This window comes from Pipistrellus kuhlii, unplaced genomic scaffold (assembly GCF_014108245.1).
Source record: "Pipistrellus kuhlii isolate mPipKuh1 unplaced genomic scaffold, mPipKuh1.p scaffold_m20_p_9, whole genome shotgun sequence".
In the NCBI taxonomy this organism is placed as follows: domain Eukaryota; kingdom Metazoa; phylum Chordata; class Mammalia; order Chiroptera; family Vespertilionidae; genus Pipistrellus; species Pipistrellus kuhlii.
Window position 1 is genome coordinate 27,455,608 of NW_023425595.1, and position 12,441 is coordinate 27,468,048.

General features: G+C 37.4%; 1 protein-coding gene across 2 annotated transcripts in view; it reads left to right on the forward strand.

Annotated features, from left to right (window-relative positions):
- Window positions 1-12,441, forward strand: part of SBF2 (SET binding factor 2) — a 307,688-nt gene that overhangs the window by 176,200 nt on the left and 119,047 nt on the right. For both annotated transcript variants that reach the window (XM_036428329.2, XM_036428330.2), the window contains exons 14-16: window positions 2,360-2,564; window positions 5,367-5,476; window positions 6,931-7,080. In XM_036428329.2, the coding sequence (XP_036284222.1) occupies window positions 2,360-2,564; window positions 5,367-5,476; window positions 6,931-7,080 (465 nt within the window). The remainder of the gene's footprint in view (window positions 1-2,359; window positions 2,565-5,366; window positions 5,477-6,930; window positions 7,081-12,441) is intronic.

A 12,441-nucleotide genomic window follows, 5' to 3' on the forward strand; every position in this document is an offset into this window, starting at 1 on the left:
AGAAAGATAGTTAGAAACGTCGATCAGCTGCTTCCTGCACACCCCCTACTGGGAATGTGCCACAACCAAGGTACATGCCCTTGACTGGAATCGAACCTGGGACCTTTCAGTCCCCAGGCTGATTCTCTATCCACTGAGCCAAACCAGTCAGGGCTAGAATATTTATATGTATAACTTTTAAAAACATACCTTAAACTTGAGTATAAAGAACAGATAAAAACAAATATGCTATTTGAAAAGACTCATTTTATAAACTATAATCCAATGATGTTGGGTTAATCCAGGAATAATTTTAGAAGAGGAATATGTTACCATATAGTTTGGAAAGGGGTGATCATGAAGTCTTGGCGTAGGAACTTACCTATTTATTCTTCCCTGCCCTTGCTAATGACATCAGCGGGGAATACAAAGTGTGTATGAAGGCTTCTCTGGCCAGAACAGTTTTCTATCTAATTTCAGCTTATCAGGAACCTTTTAAGAGAAGCATGAATGTGTAGCTGAGGCAGAGTTACTTATCCGGTATTTCATAGTGAGCAGAGCAAAAAACGAGAACCGAAGCTTTGTACACTTTAAAGGACTATTATTTCCTTTGTATTGCTGAGATGTGCTCACTACATCATCTGCTGTAGCCCAACTTTTCTTTTTTTCTGGGTCTGGGCCAAATAAAACAAAACAAAATAAATAAAATAAAATAAAATGAAATGAAAAAATTGTGGGGAGCAACTCTAATACATGATGACAGTGGCCATTTTAACTGTTCAGAAAATGCATAGAGTAGTGATGAGCTTAATCCACAACATGAATAACATAGGTTCTTTTGGGGAAGGAAGAATTTTCTGGTTACACAGGATAATAAATACTAGAATTTGTCTTAAATGGTTGAAGAGTAGCCTTCCCTAGAGAACTTGATAAAGAGGGTGGATTTCACTCTGCCTGTAGTATTTGAAATATAATTCTACTTAACTAGGTGACTGAATAAAAATCCATAACACATTTAGTTTAATCATGACAATCCTAATATGTGCTCAACATAGTATTCCATTTGTTAGGATACAGTAGGAAGTAGCGTAGGGTGCCTGCTACATGCCTGGCAATTTCTAGATGGAGAGGATAAAAACATTTTTTTTAATTGACTGAAAAGTCTACCCACGTGGAGCTTCGTGTTACTGAGAGAAGGATAGACAGTCAAGTTAAATAAGACTTGGAGTATGTGAGAAGGTTGACAGGTGCTAAGAAGGAAAATATAACAAGGGGATAGGCTATGTGTTGGGGAGGTAAAGTTACATAGGGTGACCAAGAAAGGTGGCATTTGAGGAAGGAAATGCAGAAAGGGAGAGAGGGCTCAGTAAATGGGTGTGGGAGCAGGGAGTCTAAAGAGGTGAGAGTTAAATGCGAAGGCCTTGGGTCAGGAGCAAGAAGACCTGAATGTCAGGCAGAATGAAGGAAGGGACAGCAGTAGGACAGGGCCTCATAGAAAAGTCCTATCTTGTGGGGCCTTGCAAATTATTGTGAAAACTTTGGGTTTTACTCTGAGATAAAGAGCTGTTTGAATGAATAGGGTGGTTGGCGGTGATGTAACTTTGGTTCATTCTGTCTGTGGTCTAAGAATGGAGGAGCGAGAGTCCAATGGTGGGAGCAGGGCGATCAGTGAGAAGACGTGTTTTGTAATAGAGGAGAGATATTGGCTTGACCCCGGTGTTGAAAAGTCAGATTTAAACATGCTCCAAAGGCAGCGTGCAGAGGTTTGCAGAGGAATGGATAACTGAGTGTTGGAAAAAGGCATTAAAGGTGACTCAGCTTTTCACCTGAGTAATTGGAATAAACATGCCATATACACAAGAGGTGAAGACTGCAGAAAACAGATTTGGAAAGGTGAAGATTAAATCTCCACTTTGGATATATAAGATGATATTTAAATCCAGATGGAAATACTTATATTGAATATATGGGCATGGAGTTCAAGAGAAAGCTCAGGTGGAGATAAAATCATGTGAGTTCTTGGTGTTTTGTGGTTTAAAGATATGAAGCTGGAAATTATCACCAAGGAAGTAAATATAAATAGAAGAGAAGCCCAAGGTCTGAGCCCTGGGATATTCACATAGTTAAGAGATTAGGGAGATAAAAAATAAAGACGTAGCAAGAAGACCTAGAAATCAAGTGAAAACGTGTTCATGGAAGTGGAAGAAGGAGGGTCAGCTGTTTCTGATGCTGCTGAAGTAAGACTCTGAGGCTCTGTTCTATGGCATGTATCTGAGTGTACAGGTACTTACTCATCTGACTGCAGCTTGTTCCCTGTCAGCTCCCATTCCCTTCCTGACAATCTTAACTTCTGCATAATCTACTGTGTTTGATATTGCAGGAGAACCCAAACCCTCATATGGCATTTCAGAAAGTTCCGCGACCCACAGAAGGATCCCACTTGCGAGTTCATATTCTTCCTTTCCCAAAGATTAATGAAACCCAGGTACAGGAATTGATACAGGAGAATCTTGCTAAGAACCAGAATGCACCTCCTGCTTCACGAGTGGACAAGAAATGTGTTGTGCCAGCAGGCCCACCTGTTGGTATGTATTTGTTCGTGTGTTTAAAAGTAAACTTCTTATTGAGACAGAAGACACAAAAATTCAAGTAACCGGAATCAGAGTATTACCAACACTCAGAAGTACTGTCCTATTCACTGCCTGTCACAAAGGGTAACCATTCATCGAACTGCCACTACTATAGAATCCTTTTTTAAAACAGCTATATCGAGATATAATCCACATACTTAAAATTCACCCATTTGAAGTGTATAGTTTAGTGGCTTTTAGTATATTCACAGTTGTACAACCATTTTCTCTAATTTCAGAACATTTTCATTATCTCAAATAAATATACCCATGTCCATTAGCAGGGTATAATTTTCCCCTAAAAATCACTCTTTCCCTAGCTTTAGGCATTAATCTACTTCCTGTCTTTATAGATTTGCCTATTCTGGATATTTTATATAAATGGAGTTATATAATATGTGATCTTTTTTTTGTGACTGGCTTTTTTCATTTATCATAATACTAAAGGTCCGATGCATGAAATTCATGCACAGGGGTGTGTGTGTGTGTGTGTCCCTCAGCCCAGCCTGAACACTCTCTAATCTGGGACACCTCGAGTGTTCGGGCCTAAATAGGCAGTCCCTCTCACAATCCAGGACTGCTGGCTTCCAACCACTAGCCTGCCTGCCTGCCTGATCACCCCCTAATCACTCCCCTGCCAGTCTGATCGAAGCCTAACTGCTCCCCTGTCTGCCTGATTGCCCCTAACTACCCTCTCCTGCCAACTTGGTCACACCTAACTGCCCTATCCTGCCTGCCTGGTAGCCCCTAACTGTCCTTCTCTGCAGGCCCAGTCACCCCTGTCTTCCTTTGCCAGCCTAGCTGCCCCTAACTGTCCTCCCCTGCAGTCCTGGTTGCCCGCAACTGCCCTCTCTGCCGACTCAGTCACCCACAACTGCCCTCCCTTGCTAGCCTGGTTGCCCCTAACTGCCCTCCCCTGCTGGCCTGTTCTCCTCCAACTGCCCCCTGCAGGCCTCGTCCCCCCCAGTTTCTCTCCCCTGCAGGCCTGGTTGCCCCTAACTACCCTCCCCTGCAGACCTTGTCGTCTCCAACTGCTCTCCCCTACAGGCCTGATTCCTCCCCCCCCCCAGCTGTCCTCCCCCGTAGGCCTGGTCCCAACTGCCCTCCCTTGCTGACCCGGTCACCCACAATTGCTCTCCCTTGCCAGCCTGGTTATCACCAGCTGCCCTCCCCTGCAGGCCTGTTTCCCCCCAACTGTCCTCCCCTGACAACCTGGACACCCCCATTGTCCAATCTATGTCCAATGTTGTGAAAAACTGCCAGATTGTTTTCCAAAGCAGCTGTCCCAGTTAACATTCCCACCAACTGCCCTCCCCTGTAGGCCTGGTCATTCCCAACTGCCCTACCCTGTAGGCCTGATTCCCCCCATCTGTCCTCCCATGCAGGTCTGGTTCCCTCCCCCCTCCCCCCCCCCAACTGCCCTTTCCTGCAAGCCTGGGTCCCCCACAACTGCTCTCCCCCATCTTGTGGCAGCCATTTTGTGTCCACATGGGGACAGCCATCTTTGGCCACTTAGTACCCCTAACCTACTGACCATCATATTAGCCTAGCCTACCTTAAACATGCTTAGAACACAGCATCCAAAACCACTGACAACAGAGTGCACTGTAGAGTATTAGTTGTTTACCCTCATGATCACTGTGGCTCATTGCCGCTACCCAGCATTAGGAGAGAGTATCCTACCACACATAGCAGGCTTGGGAAAGGTAAAAATTCAGAATTTGAAGTACAGTTTCTACTGAATGCTCACTGCTTTTGCACCATCATCAAGTTGAAAATCATAACTTGAACCATTTCCTAAGTCAAGGACCATCTGTATGTCACATTTTGTTATTCATTCATCAGTTAATGGATATTTGGGTTGTTTCTCCTTTTGTTACTATTAGTAATGCTACTGTGAGCATTCATGTGCAAGTTTTTGTGTGGACATATCTCTTCAGTTCTCCTAGGTATATACCTTGGTGTGGAATTGCTTCATATAAATCTATGTCCAATGTTGTGAAAAACTGCCAGATTGTTTTCCAAAGCAGCTGTCCCAGTTAACATTCCCACCAGCAATGTATGGGTGTTCCAGTTTCTCCACATTCACTAATGATGCAGAGCATCTTTTCATTTGCTTATTGGCCATTATTATATCTTCTCTGGAGAAATGTCTGTTGAGATCCTTGACCCATTTTTAAATTGGGCTATTTGTCTTTTTATTGCCGAGTTAAGTGTTCTCTGTATATTCTGTATACAAGTCCTTTATCAGACACATGATTTGCAAATATTCTTTCCCATTCTGAGAATATAATTTTGGGGGGCATGTGATTTTTCTTTGATAATCATAGAAATATCAACTTCTTTTTTTTCATTAGTAATTCTCTTACAGTAGCTACCTTTGTCATGATCTTGTATCCCAAGCACATATCAGTTTGTTTACAATTAAAGTTAAAATAGATGTTTACTTTAGCTTAATGTGATTTTTACTATGAAATATTAACTGATTTGCATAAGTTAAGTGTATCATTGGAATCTATCCTGTGAAATTATCCTTAATAAGCCATTGACTAGCTTGACACTTTAAAACATGAAAATACAATAAAAATAATGAAATGGAATACCTTCAATGCCACGTAAGAAAGGAAACAAATAATTCTTAAGTGTCAATCATGAAAACAGTTACAGCCATATAAACTCAAACCAGTACTATTCCCCTTGCTTTTGTAATTGCCAGAAGAGCTTAATTTACTTGTTTTCTTTATATTCCTTTTCTAGTTTCGATAATGGATAAGGTAAAAACAGTTTTCAACAGTGCACAGAGATTGGAAGTTGTTAGAAACTGCATCTCATTCATATTTGAAAATAAAACATTGGAGACTGAAAAGGTAATAAAATGCTATCTTTGTGACATAAGAATTCATTATTTCCCTTTCAGATTTACATGTTTAAATTGCTAACTTATCTAATTTCATCCTTTTTCTATATCAAGTGTTTTGATGAATAGTGTCTAGAATGTAAACTCTTAGCCAAGCCTAATTCCATGGCTACCAGACAAATATTGATAGTAATCATTTCCCTCAAACTTTTAACATTGTTCACTAAATCCTATTTTGGCATATTACCTAGGAACTTAACATTTTAATTTTTCAGTTACAGTTCACATACAACATTACATTAATTTCAGGTGTAAAACATAGTGATTAGACATTTCTGTAATTTACAAAGTGATCACCCTGATAAGTCTATTATCCATCTGACGCCATACATGATTAACATTTTAAATATAATTATATTTCTGGCAAAGAATCCAGTTAGATAAGTGGTATTCAACTTAAATGTGCCTCGTTAAAGCAGATTTTCTTGCCTTCTTTAATAAAACATGCTAAACATAATGTAAACTTTTCTTAGTAATTTCGTCATACTGAAATTACTGAACATCTGTTACAAAGAGCTAGTAAAGCATGTAAGGTTTTGACCCTTACAACAAATGACCCCAAGCCTCTTTCTGTTTTGATGTTGTTCAGTTTTCCCTTTTTCCTGTGGTTGAAGTGTTACAGATTTTCTTTTGTTCTCTTGCTTCCAGCTGTCCCATCTTGTTTCTTATACCTGCCTCTAAAAATGCCATACCCTCCTACTCTTCGGCTTCTTCTTATTTGCTCTTTTGTTCTGGTTTTTAGGTTTTCAAAGTTAAGTAAAGCTTTTCTTATTTCATGTAAAGCATATTTACTAGGCTTTATGTGGTAAACTGGAAAAGGCATTCTAATGAGTTGTGAATTGAATGATTTTTAATGAATAAACCTAAAGATATATATGTGTTGCTTTGAGTCCTTTTTCTTTTTTTTGAATTATGATATTGAAGTGAGAAGAGATTGTAGAATTTTGCAGTCATAAACTAAAACTAGTGACTAAATAGCTGCCCTGTTTAAAAGTAGCAAATCACCTGTATTTCTTGTAATTTTAATTTTTATTTCTATTCTTGCTGTGGATACATAGACAGTTAATGAAAGAAGGTATCTAAGTGTGGCTTTGACTTGTGATCTGAAGCAACAATTATTTGGTGACTAGAGTTTTGATGAGTTGTTTTAAGTATTGTTAATGTTTTTTTTAGATTATACATAAATTAATTTGCTTATTTTCATGCTTGCTTCCTATTCATAAAAATAACTAAAAATCCCTCTATTTTATAATTGTCCTCAGTAGCAAAGCTACCCTTTTCCAGGAGTTTAATTTTACTGATAACTGTTAAATGTCTTACAGGATGCACTTGAACTTTCAGTGAAATTATGAGTTAATTTTTCCAGTGGTACCTGTTGTTCACGTCTGCCTCTCTTGTCCTCAGACCCTTCCCGCGGCATTGAGAGCCCTTAAAGGAAAGGCAGCAAGACGATGTCTCACTGATGAGCTGGGTTTGCATGTCCAACAAAACCGGGCAATACTAGACCATCAGCAGTTTGACTATATAATAAGGATGATGAACTGTACTCTGCAGGTAACTTTTAGTCTTTTCAGATTATTTTTCTTATCTGTGAATACTTTTCCTTTTCCCGGAAATTCAGTAATTGCTGATAGAGGAAGGTCTTTTAAGTCTCCTACAGCTTATGGGATGAAGAGCTAATATCTATTCCAATTCTGACAGAAACACTCATTTATTACTTGGCATAAATATTGAGAGTATTTTATTCTTTGTTTTCTTTTGGGGGGAAAAAAATACTAGGTTATCTTATTGGTTTTATAAGCAAGCTTTCTGAAACCAAACACCTATCTTGAAAATATTTGGTTATATTTTACTTAATGTGTATATTCATTCCAGCCCTTTTTAGACAATTTTCAATTATACCATTAAAGCAGAGGGCAATGAATAGTCGATTATCCAAATGATAAATGAATTACTCAGTTAAGTATTAAGCACTTTGTGTGTGTGAAGCACAAAAATATATTTCTAGTTGGTTTCAAAAGATGTGTATGAATTTACTGAGATAAAATTCCCACAAAATCATGAAGACATAATTAGCAGGAGCAAATAATCCAATTTCCCCATTCTGACTTGCTTGTTAGATAGTCTGTGACATTGGCATCATATGTTTTGCAAGTGTTACAAAACCTTCTCAAACTTTTTCCACAAGCAGAAAAAGTGTAATTAAATATTAATATTTTAAAGACTAGCTGTGGGACTAAAGAGAATCTAAACAAAATGCACGTTAAATTCTGGAAAGTGATAATTGTAGGTCATAATTAATAATAAAATTAAGTATATTAATTAATGGATGAAAGAAGGCCTAAATAAATGGAAACATACATCATGTTCATAGACTTGAAGATTCAGTATTATAAAATTATAACAGTCAGTTTTTCTCAAAAGAAGAGTCACTGCAGTTCCCATCAAAATTCCAATTGAAGCTAATCCAGCGTGGCTCAGTGGTTGAGCATCGACCTATGAAGCTGGAGGTCATGGTTTGATTCCCTGTCAGGGCACATCCCCAGGTTGCTTTCTCCCATTAGGACTTTCTGTGCTGTTTACTAACTGAAGAACTAAATTTTAGGCCTTCTCTAAACTTAATTTTAGCATATACTAGTAGTTAGTAACCCACTTTAGAATAGCCATTTACCTTGGGCTATAAATATTTTTCTTTGAATACTTATCCATCCAAAAGAAATAAGATATCGATTTTTTTTTTTTTTTTTTTTGCTTCCCTCAAATACATCTAGACCGGTGGGCACTTACTATATCAGTATTTCATAAATACGTAAAACTAGATCCCATCTTCATCCCAGTGCACAGGATTGTTTAACATTATAGAGAGGCTCTTCTGAGTTATAAATAGGCTCACATGTGGTATTTTTTTCCAATGGCTTATTTATTACCAATTTGGGATTTATCAGTATTTGTGTTCCTGTTGCCACAACGTTACTTGTGGGGATTTAACATGACATTCTGAACATTTTTTTACAAAAACATAGAGTTTCAAGGCAGAGGGGCCAAACATCTGTGTTGTTGTTTTAAAAAGAAACTTTAAATAAACTAATTTTAGGTAGTGATTCAAAAACTTTAGTAATTTTTGCTTTTCGTGATCTTGAAGTTATTTTGTCTTTCCTATCCTCAAGGGAAAAAGAAATGGAACATGAGTACTACAGGGGGCTATTATGTTTATCAGGTTCTTTCAATGCCAAGATAAATTTTTAAAGGACTGGTTTACAAACCTGCAGAATTCAAGATGGTATGATACTGTCATAGCATCAACATATAGGTCAGTGGGAAAGAGCACCCAGAAATGGACCCACATTTGGGAGATTTTTGACAAAGACACCAAAGCAGTCCAATAGGGAAAGAAGTTTGTTTTTTTTCCCCCACAAACAGTGCTGAAATAACTGACTATCCATATAGAAAAAAAGTGAATCTCAATTTCTACCTCACGTCAAACATAAAAATTCATTTGAGATAGAACACAGACTTAAATATAAAAAATAAAACCATGTGTCTACCACCCAAAGTCAAATCTTCTCCTATCACCATATTAGGAACCACCTCAATATACAGCTCTTGTAACATAGAATCCCAAACCTGAAACCTATATGTACATGTTGACCAATGACTCCAATAAATGTAAGTAAATAAATAAGTAAAATCAGGAAACTTTTAGGAGAAAACATAGAATAGTTTCATGACTTGGGAATGGGCAACAATTCCTTAGGATACAAAAAATGTTAATCAAAAAAGAAAAAATTGATCATTATACTTCATCAAAATTTAAACTTATGCTTATCTGAAGACACTATTAAGAAAATTAATACGTAAGACTGGAAAAAATATTTCTAAAATATATATGTGGCAAAGAACTGGTGTTATGTTTATACAGAGAGCTTTACAATTGAAGAAGCCAAACAAACCAATTTTTTAAATGGACAATTTGAACAGACCCTTCACAAATCAGATATGTGATAATCAATAAAAATGTGAGAAATGCAAATTAAAACCATTATGAGCCCAAGCTGGTTTGGCTCAGTGGATAGAGCCTGTGGACTGAAGGGTCTCAGGTTCAGTTCCAGTCAAGGACACATGCCCAGTGAGGGGCATACAGGAGGCAGCTGATCAATGATTCTCTCTCATCATTGATTTTTCTTTCTCTCTCCCTCTCCCTTCCTCTCTGAAATCAAGATATATATATATATATATATATATATATATATATATATATATATATATATTTTTTTTTTTTTTTTAAGAATAAAACCATTATGAGATACTACAGTTGACCCTTGAACACTGCAGAGGTTAGAAAACCAATCCTTTCCCTACCCCAGGGACCCCCTCTGCATACAGTCAGTTCTCTGCATCTGTGGACTCCCAATCACAGATTGAAAACAATACTGGTGTTTTTCTGTTGAAAATAAAATCAGCATATAAGTGGACCTTAAAATTAGAAAGACTGACAAATTTTGGCTTGGTGATAAAATAACTGGGAATGTAAACTGGTACCATCACTTCAGAGAAAACTGTAAGAAATTCTTATAAAACTAAGCATAGACCATCCTGTGAGCTAACACCTTCACTCCTGGGTCTTCTAAAAAAGAAATTAAAACATCTTAAAAAATATTTATACAAAAATATGTATAGGAGTTTTATTCATAATAACCTAAAACTGGAAACAGTCCAGAAGGCCATCAATCAGAGAATAGATTATTTTTAACTATCATGTAGATATTTAGACAGTGTAATGCTATTAGGCAACAAATATAAACAAACTAATGATACATGCAACCATTTGAATTAATCTTATAAATATTATGACATTTGTCAAAGCTCAGTGAATATACACTTAAGATTTATATAATGAAGTGTATGTAATTGTGCAGCAAAACTAAAACCTATAAACAAATAATGAACTCTAATAATATACATATTAAGGCATACACTTAGGGGCAAGTATAATTGATGTTTGCAATTTACTTTGAAAAGCACTCAAATTAAGGTGGATTAGTGGATAAATAGATGGACAGATAAATGATAAACAAAGCATAGTAAAATTTCAGGGACACAATCTAAATAGTAAATATACAGGAGGTATTCCATGTAAACTTCTTTCAAGTTTGATTTATGTTTGAAATTTTGAGCATAAAATAAGTAAATAAAGAAATAAATTACTTAATTACAAAAAACTCAAGGATTAGGTGAAACATCAGACTAGACACCATGAAAAAGTTATATAGTGAATGGGAATACACGCCTGAAGCAATTACACATGATGGAGCAATTGAGACAAGTAGATGGAAACACATATTTACATTATGATTCATTAACAGTAGCAAAATTACAGTTATGAAGTAGCAACAAAAATAATTTTATGGTTGGGGGTCACTGCAACATGAGGAACTGTATTAAAGGATCGCGGCATTAGGAAGGTTGAGAACCACTGCTCTAAAGTAACCAGGAACTGCCTTCTTAAAGAGGAGAGGCTCCAAAGCCAAGCCTCAGGCTTTGTCACAGCTGACAATTCCCTCTCCAGCCATTCCCACAACTCATTGTTGCTACATAAATTCTTACATTGAGCTTCTTAGGCTAAGGAGTCTGAGTAATATAAGCCAGAGAGAGGTTTTAAAGTATGAGAAAAAAGACATCTCTTCTGAAATCCCAAACTTTTCACATCAGATTGACTTAATCTAGACGTTTTTAAGGACATTAAGTACTGCTGATGGCCCGTTTATAAGTATGAGGTAGCAGATTTGAGCTTTTTTGGTGCTGTGGTCTGAATATGCCCTTCCAGATTCATAAATTCTGTACCTGACCCCCAAGGTGATGATATTAGGAGATGGGGCTGTGGGGAAGTGATTACGTCCTGAAGGCAAATCCTCCAAATGAAATCAATGCTCTTATGAAAGAGAGCCAGCTGAACTCCCTAGCCCTTTCAACCATGGCATTAGTAAGTAAGGGTACAGTGAGAAGGCTACAGCCCCAAAGAGGGCCTTCACCCAACCATGCTGGCACCCTGGTCTTGGACTGCCAATCTCTAGAACTGTGAGAAGTGAATTTCTATTGTTTATAAAACATCCAGTGGCATTTTGTTACAGCAGCCCAGTACAGACTACACATCAAAATTATATTGAATGCATCTGTATTAATGAGAGCATATATTTTCTCTTTATTCTTCCCCCAAACGTCAACTTATTTTTACCAGGTACTAGTCTCTGTACTAGGTACTAAGTACTGGACACACTGATATGGTTAAGGTATTATTCTGGTTCTTAAGGAGTCTAGAAGGAGAAATTCACAGGTAAACCAGTCTTCATAATATAGTGAGAGGTGTGCTCAGAGAGATGTGTGAAAAAGTACTATGAATGCTATTGTAAGGTTGTTGGACTTAGAATGAGATGGTCACAGAAGGCATTTGCCAGTCAGGTTTGGGAGGGACAGTATTCCAGATAGAGGACGTTTCCAGTAGAAAAAAAGAAGTATGTGGAAGGCCTGTATTTTTGAAAATTGGAAAATATTTCTATTGTGTGTATTGTAGAAAGGTGGTGGGAGATGAGAGAAGTAAATAAAGTCACTTCTGGTTAAAGTGAAAAGATTGAATATGTATATTTAATCCAAGCTACCACCCAAAACTCTACTAAAACTAAAGTAAAGTATTTTTAAAAATACATAAACCCACAGGCAAAACAGGAGACAAGAACAACATTTTGGAAACTAGAAAGCTGGTGGATGAGTGACTCAGCAGACCCAAGAAAGTTTTTTCCTAACAGACAGTTGTAAAACCCTTGAAGCAACCCAATTTGCAGAACTGCAAAAGGCTCAGTAATTAGGGACAAGTTATCTCTGAAAGCAGGAGGTTATGGGGGGCCAAAACATTAAAAAGAG